General features: G+C 37.7%; 1 protein-coding gene across 1 annotated transcript in view; it reads left to right on the top strand.

The window, feature by feature from the left end:
* Window positions 1-7,466, top strand: part of ddx47 (DEAD (Asp-Glu-Ala-Asp) box polypeptide 47) — a 41,957-nt gene extending 34,491 nt beyond the window's left edge. Inside the window, exons 9-12 of the mRNA XM_039765722.1 lie at window positions 3,595-3,732; window positions 5,293-5,363; window positions 6,724-6,853; window positions 6,986-7,466. Coding sequence (XP_039621656.1) covers window positions 3,595-3,732; window positions 5,293-5,363; window positions 6,724-6,853; window positions 6,986-7,123 — 477 coding nt within the window. The 3' untranslated portion in view covers window positions 7,124-7,466. The remainder of the gene's footprint in view (window positions 1-3,594; window positions 3,733-5,292; window positions 5,364-6,723; window positions 6,854-6,985) is intronic.
* The last annotated feature ends 10,857 nt before the right edge of the window (window positions 7,467-18,323 follow it).

The raw sequence follows: 18,323 nt of genomic DNA, 5'->3' as shown, positions 1-18,323 counted from the left end.
CGAAGAGCTGGAAGACCAATAAACACTAATTAGGTCAATTGGCAACATGATTGGGTATAAAAAGAGCTCAGAGTGGCAGTGTCTCTCAGAAGCTAAGATGGGTAGAGGATCACCAATTCCCACAATGTTGCGCAGAAAGATAGTGGAGCAATATCAGAAAGGTGTTACCCAGCGAAAAATTGCAAAGACTTTGCATCTATCATCATCAACTGTGCATAACATCATCCGAAGATTCAGAGAATCTGGAACAATCTCTGTGCGTAAGGGTTGAGGCCGTAAAACCATACTGGATGCCCGTGTTTTCCGGGCCCTTAAATAACACTGCGCCACAAACAGGAATGCTACTGTAAAGGAAATCACAGAATGGGCTCAGGAATACTTCCAGAAACCATTGTCAGTGAACACAATCCACCGTGCCATCCGCCGTTGCCAGCTGAAACTCTACAGTGCAAAGAAGAAGCCATTTCTAAGCAAGATCCACAAGCTCAGGCGTTTTCACTGGGCCAGGGATCATTTAAAATGGAGTGTGGCAAAATGGAAGACTGTTCTCTGGTCAGACGAGTCACGATTCAAAGTTCTTTTTGGAAATCTGGGACGCCATGTCATCCGGACCAAAGAGGACAAGGACAACCCAAGTTGTTATCAACGCTCAGTTCAGAAGCCTGCATCTCTGATGGTATGTGGTTGCATGAGTGCGTGTGGCATGGGCAGCTTCCATGTCTAGAAAGGCACCATCAATGCAGAAAAATATATTCAGGTTCTAGAACAACATATGCTCCCATCCAGATGTCATCTCTTTCAGGGAAGACCCTGCATTTTTCAACAAGATAATGCCAGACCACATTCTGCATCAATCACAACATCATGGCTGCGAGGAGAAGGATCCGGGTACTGAAATGGCCAGTCTGCAGTCCAGATCTTTCACCTATAGAGAACATTTGGCGCATCATAAAGAGGAAGGTGCGACAAAGAAGGACACAGACGATTGAACAGTTAGAGGCCTGTATTAGACAAGAATGGGAGAGCATTCCTATCTCTAAACTTGAGAAACTGGTCTCCTCGGTCCCCAGACGTCTGTTGAGTGTTGTAAGAAGAAGGGGAGATGCCACACAGTGGTGAAAATGACCTTGTCCCAACTTTTTTGGGATTTGTTGACACCATGAAATTCTGAATCAACATATTTTTCCCTTAAAATGATACATTTTCTCAGTTTAAACTTTTGTTCCGTGATTTATGTTCTATTCTGAATAAAATATTAGAAGTTGGCACCTCCACATCATTGCATTCAGTTTTTATTCACGATTTGTATATTGTCCCAACTTTTTTGGAATCCGGTTTGTATATTAGGAATATGTTTCATGACAGACAAAAATTATTTGTAGGAGTAGTGATATTGTAGTGATAAATTTAGAGTTCTGTATGTACAGTGACTAAAAAAAGTATCCACCCACTCACATGTTTTTTGTTATGTACAACATTGAATCACAGTAGCTTTTTTGACACTGATCTACAGACTCTTTAATGTCAATTTTAAAATGGATCTTTGCAAACTGGTCTAAATTAATTCCAACTATAAAAAACAAAATAAGTAAGTGACAGCTTAAAGGTACAGTCATTTGGAAAAGTAAGTACACCTGGTGGAAAATGTTGACTTTTTCAACATATCTGAACAGGAATACAGTAAATCTTCATATAAACGGTGCCTACAAATAGATGGTATGCTAAAATTAAAATGCAAGGAACTTTTATTCAATAAAATATCACTAGATGTAATGGTCTATTGACCCCAGAAGCTGGTATTGTCCCCTTTATCAGAAATTACTTTTTTAAGTATTTTGCATAATTTCCAACTAAGGTTGTGCAGAATACCAGTACTGAAAAAGTACAGAAAATGCAAATTTTTAAAACAGTACAGTACCAGCAGTGTGGTACTTTCGTTACTGGAAGTAAATGGTAGGTTATAAAGACCTTTTGCTCAGCAGGAGAATCAGTAGATGTCCTCCATGCTACAACCATCACCTCACCACAGTCTTTTGAAATTCTGTGCCACTTATTGATGATTTTTCTTACAGTGGCAAGACTGAGTTCTAATCATTTTGATCTTTTTAAATTCAGACTTGGGCATTTACAACCTTTTTTCATGATTGCCTTGGAAAGCTCTTTTTTTGTAATTTTTTTTTTTTTTTGGATCACGTGTTTACCAGGTGTATCTTTTTTTTTTTCTTTTTCTGAAGCTTGATGCCTGTCTTTATCTAGCTATTCATACATCTGTCTATTCCTCCATCTATCCAGTTGAACAACTGGGCCTTCCGCTTCTTTTTTTGTCTTGATCCAATTTGTGCTCTTCTCTCAAGAGAGTATTGTACATATTTGTGTGAAATCTTCAGTTTCTTTTAAATTTATCGCATAAAATAACTTTAATTTCACAAAACAATAGACTGACTCGTCTTGGGAAAACTATTTTGTTTTGGCCATTTTTAACCAAGAATTGAACTTCAAGAAAGCTAGTACCTTGCAACCCAATATTATATATACTTCTTTTATTGAACAGAAAAACATGTAACTGGGCAAACACAAATATTTCTCTAATTACCAATTTGCAACACCAAAAAGGCTGAGATAAATGAAGTTAAAGAATAAGATTATTGTTTTTTAGTCACGTTATTTATTCACAAACATGGTGTGTATATATACATTTGCCACACAAAATTGTATCATATAGTGAAGCATTTCCTTGAGTTTTATAATGGAAGTAATGGGGCATGGGTCCCAACAAGAAAACAGAAGCGTAAAACATCACAAAATGTGTCCACTTTGAAGTGTACTCATGTATGAAACAACTAAAGGAATCTGGAAGTAATCATTTTTCTTGAGGTAAGAATATATTTAGTTGTATGATAGCATTGGCCTTTGTGAGATGAGTTCTTAAATAAACAAGGAATTAAATCAACATGATACCAAGCATGTGGCAGGAACAGTTTAATATGATTTTTATCTTTTGAGGCGGAACCATGCCCCTGTGGGTGAAAGGCTGTTACTGAGAAAGACGAGCACTGAGGTAACGTGCATAGCCAGTCTCCTTTTAAAATGGCTTAATACTGTTGTTTGTGTTTGAAAATATATAATCTATATTACAATTTGTGTGCAATCTTAATATGCGGATCAATGCTCAATAACTTTCTTATCTTGGAAAATTGTTAAAATGCTAAGATTACTTTTTATTTTATAAAATGTGCAGAAAACACAAAACTTTAGAACACAATATTGCGAGGCAAATGCATATACACCATGTTTGTAAAGAAATAACTTTGCCTGTAAAAATACTTGTATCCAGACATATTTATGCATCAGTGGAGTAGTTTTTTTTTTTTTTTTTTTTTTTCAGTGGATATTTCTTACATCAGAAAAACTGTGCATAATTTTGCCAGAATTATTTATTTCTGGTTCATCCAGTGTTTTTTAACCCTCCATTTATCTGATTCCTGACTTCTGTCTTAGATATCTAATAACTGGATACATAAATTAATTTAATATGGTGGTTTAACTGTTCCAGATTGGGCGATTTAGATGTTATGCTTATTAACTTTTTTCTAGAATAAACGTTTGGGTGCTCTAAATAAATTCAAAGCCAAGACACGATCAATTCTGCTGGCAACAGATGTGGCTTCTCGTGGATTAGACATACCACATGTGGATGTTGTCATCAACTTTGATATACCCACACACTCCAAGGTAAGCACAAACTGGCAATAGAAACCATTGCCACCAAGGTTCAGTATTGCTGTCTTTATTTAGAAGTATTATTAGCTACATTGTGTTTAATGCCTTTGTTTTATGGTTCCCTGATTGCCTTGGCTTTGATCAGTTCTTCTATTCTTTACTCATAGATTTTTTTTTTTTTGGCCATTGTGGTAGATAGGGGCGCTCTCGCTCCCTTGAACCCCTGTCCACGACTCCAGACACCAGATAAAAGTCCAAATGTTGACTTTATTTAATCTCCACAGTGTACAAAGCACACTCTCCACCACAATACTCATATACTAACAATAACTACAATAATAAACACAATAAACCAATACTCCAGCTCCCAGACGCGTTCCCACCCTTCCACCCAGCTCAGCTTGCCGCCTGGGAGCTCCCCCAGTCCTTTTATATTCCCTGACCCGGAAGTGTTCTCAATCCCCAGTCCATGTGATCCTCAATCACTTCCGGGTCAGGTAAAAGTTCTTTTCTTCGGGGCACCACCATACTGCAGGGAGGGCTCCATCTGGCGGCCTGGGGGTATTGACCAGGATGACAAGCCGGCCACATCTCACACCATATATAAACACTGAGAGTCTGAATCATGATAAGCAAGATTATGTGGTACTTAGGTTGGTACAGTACAATTCAAAATCAACACTCTGTCCTTTATCTGTTGTTATATCAGCACCTCAGAGTTAAAAGTTTTTATAGGGACTTTTTGCAGCTTGCCAATAAGCCAGACTCCACACTTTTTTAATTAGGGAAAACTACAGAATACTTGGAGAAAGCAACTTTGTGGCAGTATTATGCCCCCAAGTCTTACAGGATGTTTTTAGGATTATTAACTCCTATTTGTATATGGAAGTGTGTTTAAATAAAAACAATTCTGACATTATTAGGCTTTGCCAATTTGGTAGTCTTCATTAAGTGTTCATATTGGACCAGAGTTGATTCACATGTTTTAAGCAGGTATGATTTATTTAACATTGTCAGTTCTGTCTTTTGCTGCTAAAGAGCAGAATGTTGGCAGTAAGTGGCAATCAAAGCAATGAAGTTTACTCCATGTTTTGGTGAATTGGGTTAGAGCATAAGTTTAGCTTTTCTAATTTGGAAACATTCACCCAGTAACTTCTGCTTTTATGCCCAACATAATGCAAATGCTTCAAGAGTTATGCCTTCACACTTGTATATTTCTTTACCAGTATGTGAATTTCCCCTTGGGATTAATTCTCCCTCTCTCTCTCTCTCTCTCTCTCTCTCTCGAGAGAGAGAGCCTCTTTGAACTTCGTTACACTTTAAGAGGGACAGCCTGATATAGGCGCCATCTTGGTTTTGACATCTGTAGATGCTGGTAATAGATAGATGTATAACATTTTTCACTTGGAATATTTGGAGTTATAAAACAGATTCAAATACATTTTTTGTTGTACATTTTATACAACAGATATTTTATGTTTACAAATTGTAAAATATCTTTATTTTTGAGCCTGTTTTCCTACATTGATTTACATGTTTAAACTAATTATCACTTTCTTTTATCCTTCATAGGACTATATCCATAGAGTGGGACGAACAGCAAGAGCTGGAAGATCAGGCAAATCAATCACTTTTGTTACACAGTACGTTCGACCAAATTCAAAATGCTACAATTATGTAAAATATGTCAATAGTGATGTAATACAGTAAAATATGTTGACATAAGAGCTACAGGGAAACAATTTTTTTTATTTCTCAGAACTTTTATATTTCTTAGAGATTTTTTAGTGTTACAGTCAGTGTTGGGGGTAACCTGTTAAAAGTAACGTGTTATGTAGTCCGATTACTTTTTAAAGTAACAACCTAACACAATTCTTATTTTTATTTTATACTTGTATTACTGCACGTTCTTTAGAAGGTGCACTCACGCATTATCCAAATCTCATTCATTGTGGGAAAATTTAGAGTCACAAGGGTAATTCTATGTCTAATCATCACAGTATTCAACAACATTGTTCAGAATTGTGGTTATGATGCACACTTCAGATACATAATAATATCTCAGCAATGACTCAAAAACCAAAGACCAAATTTCCTGGAGATGTTCATTATATTATAAGCTAGCTTTCGTAAAAATGTATTAATTTTAAAATATATACATTTTTGCTATTGATGTTTTTCATTTTGGGGATAGCATAGTATTTATGCAAAATAGGTTAGGGAGATATAGCTTAAAGTCATAACCCAAATCCCCCGAATAAGCTCAAACTTTGTTAGCTTAAAATTCCCTTAGTATTTATCCAAGACGCATGCAATTTCACACCCATGAGTTAGTCATATGACCAAATCAGTGGACCAAGTTTCGTTAAAATCTGTGATGATGAGGTCCAAAAGTGTGATGATTTGACCCCCCAATTAAAGTATCTCATACATTTTTGGAATGTAGAAGGAACATTTGGGCATCAGGAGTAAAGCACACAGAGACATGGGCTCAGTGTTTGAATTCTGGAGACAATCATTACATTTTCAAAATGTATTTTATTGTGCATTTTAATTATCTTGAATGTGGGCAGCAAGTTTAATAGATAGTGCTGCACAACATATCTTGTGCTAGCACTGTGTTTTTTTTTTTGTTTTTTTTTTCTTTTCCTTTCTAGGTACCTGGGTTCCCTCCCACATCCTCAAAGATTAACTTTACTGAAAATTCTTAATATTGCCTCTGGGTGGGCCCTCTGACGAATTGGCACTCAGTTCAAATAGTGTTACTTGCTCCGCACATAGTGCTTCTGTGTGTACCGTCTGATACCCTGGAATTAGTAGGGCTTGAGAATGTTTTGTTGTGCTGAATGCTTTGTGTCCAAGTTACACCAAGAAGATGTAGTAATTCTAATCAAATTGTAGTTTTAATAGTTTATGAAAATAAAGTTAACACTATTTATTTGCCAAGTTATCACAAAGTGGTTGTCTTGGACTATAGAGTTACTCTGCTCCTTTTCCCACCAGGTATGATGTAGAGTTGTTCCAGAGAATAGAGCACCTGATTGGTAAGAAACTGCCTGCATTCCCAACACAAGAGGAAGAAGTCATGTTACTGGTGGAGCGAGTGAGTGAAGCGCAGAGATTTGCACGGATTGTAAGTGAAAACTTCTGTTTATTTTCTCATTGCCAAAATATAATGCAGAAGCCTTTGGTGCGTGTTGTCTAAAGCAAACTAACTATCCAAAATAATTTTCTTACTTTTGTGTATGGTTTACTTTTTTGCCAGGAGCTAAGAGAGGCTATTGAGAAAAGAAAGAGACCACGGAATGAGGGCAAAGATGAAGATGACACTGAACAGTCCTCTGGTGTGAGAAATAAAATAGCAGGAGGGAAGAAAAGCAGAAGAAAAGGCCGGATACATTAACAGAGCCATGTGATGACCATCACAGAGTCTAACAACACCTTCTCAATTTCTATGAAATAGTTTCCAAATGGTTTTGGCACCATTTTTCTGAATAGAATTGCACAGATAATTTTAAAGTTTACGATCTTCTTTATTTATTGCATGACATTTGGAGGTCTGTGACTCTGTAAACTTTGATGGATTATTTTGGAAATCGGTCTGAAACAGCTGCAACTGTTCATTGTCCTAACACAGTAAGAAAAATCCAGAAATTATGTTTGCAAGGATCAGTATAACAATGACATTTTTAAGCTTCTTCTCATGTTCAACGGAACTAAATTGACTGAGTTATCACTGAAACCTAGTACTGTATAAAAAAATGACCACCTCTCATGTATGCTGAAATTATATTTTTGCTATGAGCTTTTTAATAGCCTGTCTGTATTTTTTTGTGTATAGGACATTATAAATTTATTGTAATTGTCAATTAAACAGAAAAATTGCTTTGCTTAAACATGTTTGAATATGCTACCCTTCTCATTTAATTATTTTTGGTTATAGGTATTAAACAGATAAGCATTTATAAAATGGTTAGAACCTCTTTACATAATTTGCTTTGTGACTAATGTTGACATTATTGACTGAGAAGGTCTACATGCGTATCTGGTTCCATGCTTTGTTTTTTGTAGTATATTTCCCATGCATACATTGTTTAATTCTCTTTGTACTCCTGTTTTAAGTACATAATGTTTTATAATCCTCTCTCTCTCATATCCTGCCTACTATACTAGAAGTCTATCTATCTGTACATACATACTCAACAACAAAAACACTTTTTCCTGTTTAGCTGAATTTTGGCAGGATTGTTCATCAAGGATAATAGCTTTCTTAGTATATGCTAAGAAACAGCATGTTGGTATTTCAATATTTAGTGGTAAAAACAACTCTGTACAATCTCAGCCTCCCAAAGTCTATAAAAAGTTTTGACTGTTTTTTTTTGTTTTTTTTTTTAAATTTGGTGATGTCATGGAAAACAGAAAATTAGCTGGCACTTTTTTTATTTGTTAATAATAATAATACTATATTCAGGAGGACATAATAATATGCCACATTGTTTTTTTTTTTTTGGTTCAGTGTTGAAATAAAGCCAGACAGACAAGTTGTCTGTTTGTGGCTTTCAAGTTTATACAAATGAAAGCTGGCATCAGAATGAATAGGAGGGGCACATGAAGAGTGGCACTAACAAATAGGGTGAACAAAGAAGAAAGAAAAAGACATAACAGATATATGGTGTGGAGAGTGAGCAGGAAGAAAATTCTACAAAGCTCAAGGTGTGGTTAACAAGCATTAGATAAGCTGAAGTCCGGGTGCCATCTGTTGTGGCTATGAGCATAAATGTTGCAAAGTGGTCACTATAATACTTTCACAAGGGCAAACAACCCCAAAATGAAAATAATTCAGTTCATTTCATGGGCCACATAAATCTCCAGCCTGTGAATGTTACTGCTGATGGTAATATGGTGAAATAAAACACAATTCATTATGAAATTTGTCTGGCTGTGGCTTTTGTGGTAAAGCCATATTAATAACATTAAAAGTAGAAACTTTCACATACAACTGATGAAAAGTACTAAAACAAATGTACAAGTGAACAACTTAAATAAATGAAAGTTGTAAACATCCAATCATATGAATTCTATTGTAGTGCTGCATCCCTTTGCATCCCAGTAAATAAATGACTGGTGATAAATTCAAAAACATGCTTGACTGAACAAAGTAATAAATTTACATCTGAAGCTGAGGTGTCTGATAGTTGTATTCTGCATTTCAACATTCGATTTGCAGTTTCTGTACTTTATTTGACTTTCCATTGTTTTCAGTTTTTTTATGTTTATTTGAGGTTCATTTCATTGAGGAAATTGGTGTTACCATATGCTAGTCCTGTTTCAATTGCAGTATTGCTTTTCATCTAAATCCTCCAAAACTTCATAATGGTACAAGATTACAGATAAAACGTTACATTCAAATCTGATTAAAGCTACCATTTTTACAAGTTGTCCTACTGGAGAAATTATATTTATGTATATCCATAAATTCCCATTATTCCTGTTGCATTACTATGAAGTGAGACAGGTAATTATTTTCATTTAAAATTGTGTTTTTCAGTGACTATCAACTGATCCCAACATCTGTCACTAGGGAAGGCAAGGATTAATCTACAGCAGAAATGTTCAACTCGTCGCCAATGGTATGCAGTATGTTTAAAAGTATAGCACTTGAGCAAACTAGTAGGCCCTTTTTATTTTTGTATATAAAAATTACCTACAAGTATTATTCAGAAAAGTACTTAATTCCATTGCACTTCTGATACATCTGACTAACTGGCGGCACTATAAACGAAGCTCATTATCTTATGAAATGTTACATAGTGGTTACACCATTTGGGCATGGGCAGCCATTTCTGTGCTGCAGTAAGTGAGCTGAAATGAAAGTTTACCTTCATCAAATGAATTATTAAGATGCTTAGATTTTGGTCTTTATGGTAGTGTTTTTACTATTAAAACCATCCAGTTCTGGTAAGTGAAGAGCTCTTTGGAGAAAAGCATGTAGTTGCATTTAATTTCTTGAATTGTGTCAGGTTTGTACTCCGCTTTTCTTGCAAGTTAACTTTATAAAAGGAAAAAGGCATCTTCTTATGTGTATGCTATAATTTAATCAATGTATGTCCATGTTAAAAAAAAAAAAAAGAAAAAACAATATTTGAATTGCACAAGTTATCTAGAGTTCCTAACACCTTTTCTCAATGAGAACAAGTAATAATTTCTGGTAGAAATATTTTTCATTGCACATTGCTTGCTCTGAAGAATCTGCACCGCAAAACGTAATAGTAAATTATTTGCATCAAATTGATCATGTGTACATCTTTTCTCCATTGCAGATTGAATTTTGAAGAACAGCAGAAAGAGTTGATTTGAGGACAAGAAAGAAAAAATGGTTGCAGTTACAGTAGTGAGATGGTACAGTCAATTAATACTACCAGATCCCAGTTCCATGAGGCTAGTTTTGAGTTCAGGTTTGCTCACTGCTGTAGATTTTCTCTGGACATGCAGATTTATTCCCAAATTTTAAATTAAAAAGGTGACTAATAATCTGGCCAGGGATGTGTATATCCCAAGAGAGAGAAACTGGTATTTCATCTGGGTTCAGTTTCTGAGTTGATGAATTTAGTGAAAATCTGCAGCCATTATGCTCCAGAGAACAGTTTGAGAGTTACTGCCTTACTTGCACTTTCGCTCTAAATTGAAACATGTCTATGTTGTAATATGAACTAATCTATGAAGAAATGGCTACAGATAGGGACATATTCAGAAGAAAGATTATTACAAAATGTGGGTTAGCATATCTGATTTACTGAAATCTGTTAAGATATGCAATCACTGATGTTTCCATGTGTATTTGTTAAATAGCCTTTTCTTCTAAGAAGAGACTTTTTTTTGTTATTGTTGGCCTTAAATGGCAGCAGGCCCTGATTTAATTTTTTTTGACTGTTTTGACTGACTGTAAGGGAGAAGAGGGCTCCAGTTTCACCTAACATTTTCATGGCAAATGCTAATGCCTGTAAGTACAGTTTAATGCATTTTTCACTTCTAAACTATTTTATGTAGAATGTTTCAGATGGAGTTTGAGTCTTCATTCAGAGAAAATTTATATTGGTGTTTCTGTGCAGCATGTTTCAAGATGCTGTGGTACATGGTTTCTAAAACTGACCTGTATGATTTTATTTACATATAAAAATATACAATCACCATCTTATCTCTAATATCATACACTCATACTGTATATACTATATATGCACATACATACTAGCTAAAAACTCTGGGGTCCTAGAAACTATTGAAATCGTCAGGGGAAAAAAAAACCTGAAATGTACAGATGTCGTTCAGGGTAAATACTAAGAGTGCCAGAGAGCTGGCTGAATCGTGGCAATCAAATGAAAACACCATTAACAGACACTTGGGCATGAACCCAGTATATGCATGCTTAAAAAGGAAGAGCATCCCAATAATAAAAAAAAAAAAAGGTTTTAAGACCAACACCCTTCAAACCCCACCTTACTGATGCACCTTTCTTACACCCACCTGCCCTGCTCCTTGCTATGTATTGCCTTTGTTTCCTGTATATCTAATAATTTTCCTCTGATTATAACAAATGATAGGTGTCAAACTCAGGAATAAAAGAATTTCAAGATACATGATTGATTTTCTCCCTTTGTGGATTTCTAGTTACAAATATGCAATCTGTACTTTCACGTGAATGATGAGTAACAACCCATACTGATCAAATGTACAAAATCTGTGCAGATGCATTTCAAAACATGCTAGGAATCCCCAGGCCTTGATGTTAGCTGCAGATATTCATGTATGTACCATTCCCCAGCTCTTCTGTTGACAACTTCCTTCTATTAGAGGTACAAATTTCAAATTTTGACTCATCAGTCGAGAGCACCTGCTGCCATTTTCCTACACGCCAGTCACTGTGTTTTCAGGTTCATCATTTATCTTTATGTTCCTGCTAGACTAATGTATTTTTGGTGTCAGATCCTCCTTGATACAAGACTTCTCTGAACTGTAGATGGGTGTACCAGGGTCCCAGTGGTTTTTGCCAGTTGTGCGTTGATAGTGGTTCTGATTTCAAAGGGAACAGTTCTTGATGTATTTGTTGTTTGCTGCATTAATTTTCTGTGACTGACTGTTACATTTTGCCTGTTCATGTGTGCTTCTGAAGAAGAGCTTGTACAGCACATATGCAAACACATTTCTGTCTGGGAGAAACCTTGATGCTGCAGGATGACAGCCTTGTGTCTTTCCACAATACTCTGTTTATGCATAATGTCACATCTACCCAAGCCTCCCCTTTTGTGGAATTATCCTAATTGATTAACGTTTGGTATTGATTAGTATCGGATAAGCTGCTTTTATAGAGATTTTATGTATCCGTGCATTCTCAATCTAAGTTAAAGCAAAATGTGTTGCATTAGCTAGCATTAGGTTATATAAGAGTTAATTATTAAAGGCTTGTTTGCCTGCTTGTTCAGACACTGGCATGAGGTGATAATAAGCCAAGGACATTGTGTGATATAAGAATACTTAAGAAAACATTATCACAGTTGAGGGTCCTGCTAGTCTTGACTCTAACGGTGGGAAATGTTCAATGAATACGTTTTGGACTCCTGCACAGAGTATGAAGTAATGATGGTCAGTTTCTCGTCAGGTGATGGACTTTAGATGATGTTGGGCATGGAGATTAGATAATGAAGAACTAGGAGGAGGAGAGTATTTTGCATAAATAAGAAACATAATTTAAACCAATGCACTTCCTAGTTTAGGTTCTTGCACCATAGTGAAGTCTTTTTATTACATTGCTTTATAATAAAGTTTGGGGTATATGATTTCATTTTCCTCTTGTCCTCCTTGCTGAACGGTCATTTCTAGCACACGTTTTAGTCCCTCTACACAGCCATTTCTGTTTCTGTGAATCACTTTGATTCATCCTGCACATGATATCACAGATCATTTGTTCCTGTCAGTGTTTGTTACATTTGATTAATCAAGCACTTTTATTTATGTCTATATAAGTATCTACTGTATATATCTATATCTATATATATATATATATCTATATCTATATATATATATATATATATATATATATATATATAAGTTAATTCACTAAGGGCACACAAGACAGTGAGTGTAAGCAAGACAGAGTCCCTTCCACCAACTCTAAGACCTTGGGATATGCTTGACAGAGCCCCGCCCGCCATCTCTAACCCTCCTACCACGTCATGGGATACGCACGACAGAGCCACGCACAGCAACTGTGATTGTCCTCCCGAGTCCAGCGTCACTCTCGAGGCACGCAACAACTCACCAAACACAGCCTCAGTCACTTTAGTCTGTGCAAAAGTCCACATGCACCTCTGAGCCACGTTGACTTTACACCGCACGCAAGACAGAGAGCCCCGCCCACCAACTCTAACTAAGTGCAAGCAAGACAGAGAGCCACGCCCGCCAACTCACAAAGCCCCGCCCACCAATAAGACCATGAGATACACACGACAGAGCCCCGCCCGCCATCTCTAATCCTACTTCCGCGTCCACTGTCGCTCTCGATCAAACAGCAATAATTAGCAAACAAACAAAGATAACTGGCAGTAACAGTGCAAAATTCACAGTTGGTATGCCAGTTTGAAAAGATAAGTTTTGAGGGTAGTTTTAAAATGTGTTATTGAATCGAGCTGATGTATAGGAGAGAGGAGAGAATTCCCGACTTGAGGAGCACTATGAGAGACGCTGAAGCTCCCATAGCACAGAGTTTGATGTGTGGCACAGAAAGTACAGCTGCTGATGAGAATCAGAGTGAGTGAGACGAGTGTCAGTCTGTAGGAGATCAGTGAGGTTGTGGAGAGCTTTAAATGTTAAGAGCGGTATTTGGTATTGTATTCTGTAGTTAACAGGGAGCCAGTGAAGTTGAGAGAGAATAGGTGTAGTATGTTTAGTGGATTTAGAACAGCAGGTTGTTATCCTGGCAGCAGAATTTTGAATAAATTGTAAGCGATGGATGCATTTTTGTGGGATGACAGATAGAATACCATTACAGTAATCTATACGTGAGGTGACTCGGGGATTAACCAATATTTTAGTACTGTGTTGCGTAAGAACAGGACGAAGTCTAGAAATGTTTCAGAGATGGAAGAAAGCAGTCTGAGAAATGTTACTTATACAGGAGGAATTATTTAATAATAATAATTATTATTATTTTATTTAAATAATTTCCATTATTGGTGCATAAATGGATATAAATAATTGTATGTAAACGGTTCGCCAAAATCTGTTGTATGTAAATGATACTGTTGAAAACGTTATTGTTTTTTCATCAGAAAACCCGGTTTCCACGTCTACCTGTATTAGTTTAAATGGCACTTTTACCACTTGCAATAGGGCGGACGCGCTGACTTATTGTGTCAACTGGGCAACACAGTGAATGCGGCGTCTATCTATATATGTCTCTGTTTTCCGTAGCCTGCTACAGGAAGATACTCTCTCGACCATTTTTGCAAGAGGAATATTTGTGGCTCAAATATTCTCTTTCCTAATGACATACTAATCAAGAAGTCATAAAATAACCCATCTAACACAAATTTGGTGAACTATCTAAAGTACTTAAACTTTTGCACAGAACTTGGTTTTTTGTTTTTGCATATATTGAAAGTTTTCTTCCCTGTAACCAGGACCACTCGAATCCAAACGCTGATATTTACACTTTGATTCTTACCTTTTGTCCCTCCATTGCACCTTAAAATTGCAGAATGGTTTGGATGATCATTGAACCCCTAAGCAATGCCATCGAGAGTTGTGTACTTCTGTAGGGCCACTCATGTCAACAAGGCAAACAGGTGCAAATTCCTGCCATCCCTCATCATCCTGCACATGGCTTTCCATGTGGAATCCCAACTGGAAGTGAAGCAACAAGTTTGAGGATTGCGCACCCTCACTACCACTGATATGAACAATTTTCTTGCGCCGGCTGTTCCTTCCATCCACCTCCAAGACGCTAACCATTCAGACTGCCTTAAAGCACACAGATCCTCCAAAAGCACATCAAGAATTGGGAAACGCTCAATCCTTACTGTACCTTGGAAGTATAATCCCTAGTGATGCTTCTGTGATTGAGGAGATTGCATACTGCTACCATCATGCCGTGTCAGCTTTCGGCTGAATCTACAATTATCTGTTCTCTAAAAAGATTTTCTGCCTAATAACCAAGGTTGTGGTTTTTCAAACCGTGTGTATATCAACTCTCCTGTATGGATGCAAGTCTTGGACTGCCTACTGATAGCAAATACATGTCCTACAAGTGTGCCACATCAACTGCCTATAATTCTGGAATGCTGCTCAGCTGTGCCTTCTGCTGGACCAGGTGTGTCATTTGCATGGGTGAGTCTCGGGTTCCCCAACTGGTCTTGTATGGTGAATTCGACCTCAGGGTAGCCTGAAGAAACACTAGAAGTTCCACTTGAAGCATTTGCGCAAGACCTGCTCCATTCCACATTGGCAGTTCAAGACACTTGCTAGGAAACACACACTTTGTTGACAGTCTGACATCGAAGGAGTATGTCACTTCAAACCAAAACAGACCCATCAACAAGAAGAGAGCAGCAGGATATCCTTTTTCTGACTGACCTACTGCTCCAGGGAAGCAATTCCCCTGCTCTTCGTGCCTTCAGGTTCAGCCTTTACCGAATTGGGCTGCTGACCCACCAGAGGACAACACAGGTGTAAGAGGTGGACAAATGAATGGACAGAGTCATCATGGGATTGATGGGACAGCCATGACTTCAGGTGCACAGTATTTTTGTATGTTGTTTTCATTATGATGATGATGATTTTGGCAATTTAGTCTGATTTAGTTGAATCTCTTGCTTTTTCCTAAAATGTGCAGTATATATTAGTAATCATTCTATTAATATTAAGCAGTATTTTTGTATATGACTGAGAAATAGAAACCAGAATTCGATCTGTTGATTAAAAGCAAAATGTTAATGAAGACATACTGCTTACATGATTCAAACAAACATTATTTATTGTCTAGTGTTTGAGAAGAGCACTTTATTCTCTCCCTCCGCACTTTGTTCTTTGCCAAGCAGAGCAGAAACAGTCTATTCAAAATTTGTCTTGGCAGTGAATAGATTTCCATTCCATTTATTTGTTTTGAAAAACCACTTCAGACTGAGCACTGCTGCGGTTCAGGGGAACCTTTAATGGTTCGGCACTTAACATGCAGTTGAACTTGATATGCGTGTTTACAGAAAGCTCAAGTGTAACCTTTTTCCTTGTTATGATATTAATTGATTTGCAATTACAGTAATGAATTTCTGTTCCATACGTTAACATTTTGTCATGTATGTCTGATAGACGCAAAAGTTATTTTTTTCATTATCCACCTGTCAACAGTGACTATCCCATCCATCTTCAAACCTGCTTCATTCTGAGCAGAGTCTCGGGGCAAGTGGAGCCTATAGCAACAAGCACAGGACACAAGGCAGAAACAGCCCCTGGACAGGGTGCCAGTCCATCTCACACACACGCTAATGTAGCATCACCAATCCACCTAGCCTTCATGACTCTGCACTGTCAAAGAAAACCAATGCACCACTCCATCACACTGGGAGGACCAAGGGTGGGAAGCCTAATCTCCTTGCTGCGAGGCAGCAGTGCTACCACTGCGCCGCCATGCTTCCCTTTGCTCTTCATATCATGTTGATATATCATTTGAATTACTATCAGATTTTTTTTTCCCCCCATACACGCTGATAGATGCTGTTTCCATATATCAGCAGTGTGGGAATAATGGTTTTTAGGTCACCTTTGAGAATTTATGGTTGGAGTATACAAATCAAAGTAGTTTATTCATGTCTCATTTCATATAAACTAACAAACTCTCAAATTACCCAGTCCTGTTTGTTTCAAATGTATTTAATCTGCAGCTTACTGTATCTTAGGGGAAGTGACTTTGTGGGTAGGTGGGTGAGTGAAGGGTTACTGTTGCTGAATCACAGGGTCAGGTTTGAATCTCTGGCTTATTCACTGCCTGTGTGGAGCTGGCATGTTCTTCCCATGCCCACGTTAGATTTCCAGTGCTGCTTACTTGGAGACAAGCTCCAATCAACACTGAACTGAATGAGCAGGTTATATAAAGGAAAGGTCAGTGGCCCTGAATTGGATACATGCTTAAGGGAAATGGAGAGCTTATCTGAAGACGTGTGGCACCATCACAAGTGCTTAACGCTGTTGCCAATAGCAATGCAAAGCACAAATTTACACAAAGTACTACATAGTGGTAGAGATTAGAAGGAGACATGTCAGGTTTTTGCTCTTTTTGAATCTGGAGATGCATTCACTGTTCTAGATACACTGGGCAGGTTGTTCCACCATTACAGTGGTTTTCTGTTATTGTTGTTACTGGATGCCCAGTGTGGTAGAGCTGTATATCATGGCTAAGTGTCACTAAATAAGCCCACATCAGCAGACTGAGCCGCTGTAGGCTGTGAACAGCTGTCATATGAAAAATCAGGCGTTGGCAGCCTCGGGGAGAGACTGGTGAGTCAATCCTGTTACTTAGTGGTTTCTTATTGTGTGAGGTGTAAACTCATTTGATTGTGTGGTGTTTAGATTACTTCCCAGCCACATCACACCGAGTGTCTCCTATTCCGTCGTACCCTCCAAACCCCCCTTCTCCCCCCATATATCATTTTATTTTCCTGGTATGCTCAGGTTTGTATCTTGAGGCCAGCTGTGTGAACTTGTGCTGCACTTCAAAACCAGTCATGCAGAACAATCTGATGTGTTCTTCATTCAGTTCCATGGAAATCAATTTTGGCTGATGATCAAAGAGTTGCGACATTTTATTTTCCCTGCCATTTAAGCCGGCTGTCAATTTTACACTCTTCACCTCTGCTGCTGTTTCTTTAAGAGTGATGCCTGCTTACAGCCACCCATTCCCAGAATAGGAAAGTCTTTTTTCTCGTATTCCTTTAGAGTTTCTCGGAATTTTACAGGACGGCTCGGTTTTCAGGAAGCATAATTAACCCTTTAGTCCTCCCCACAGACCAAAATTGAAACATTTTAACACTTCTCCTAATAAGGCGTCATCTTCCCCCCCCATCATCCTGTGTCTCACATGTGGAACTCTTTCATTAAGTACTTTCACTGAAAAAACAGTGCTAAAGGGGGTAATAAAATGAATAGCGGCTTGCAAATGTGCAGTCCTGCTTCAGCTGATTTAATTGGTTATGAGTCGCACAGAGAACACTCTGTCCTGCTAATTAAATAACAAACACACTGGATGGCCTTACTCTTGGCCGGTGATGTGAAGTACACAGAGTCAGCAGGAGAGGACTTTGAGCCAGGCCTGCAAACTAATGAAGGTTGTCACACGGGCCATAATGACAACTGACTGTGCAACACGGCTAATTGAATCTCTTGGCCTTCTTCCCATTATCTCCATGGCCATCTTGATGTAAGCTATGGTTCTTGATGAGATTAATTACTACAAACTGGAGGAAAACTCTTAGAGAGAAAATGTCCAGAGAGTGTAGTTCAGGGGTTCCCAACTCCAGTCCTGGAGGGCCTCAGTAGCAGCAGATTTCATTCTAACCCGT

The sequence above is a fragment of the Polypterus senegalus genome, chromosome 10 (assembly GCF_016835505.1).
Source record: "Polypterus senegalus isolate Bchr_013 chromosome 10, ASM1683550v1, whole genome shotgun sequence".
Lineage (NCBI taxonomy): Eukaryota > Metazoa > Chordata > Cladistia > Polypteriformes > Polypteridae > Polypterus > Polypterus senegalus.
Note: the sequence above shows the minus strand (reverse complement) of the source record. Positions and strands in the feature narration are given on the sequence as shown.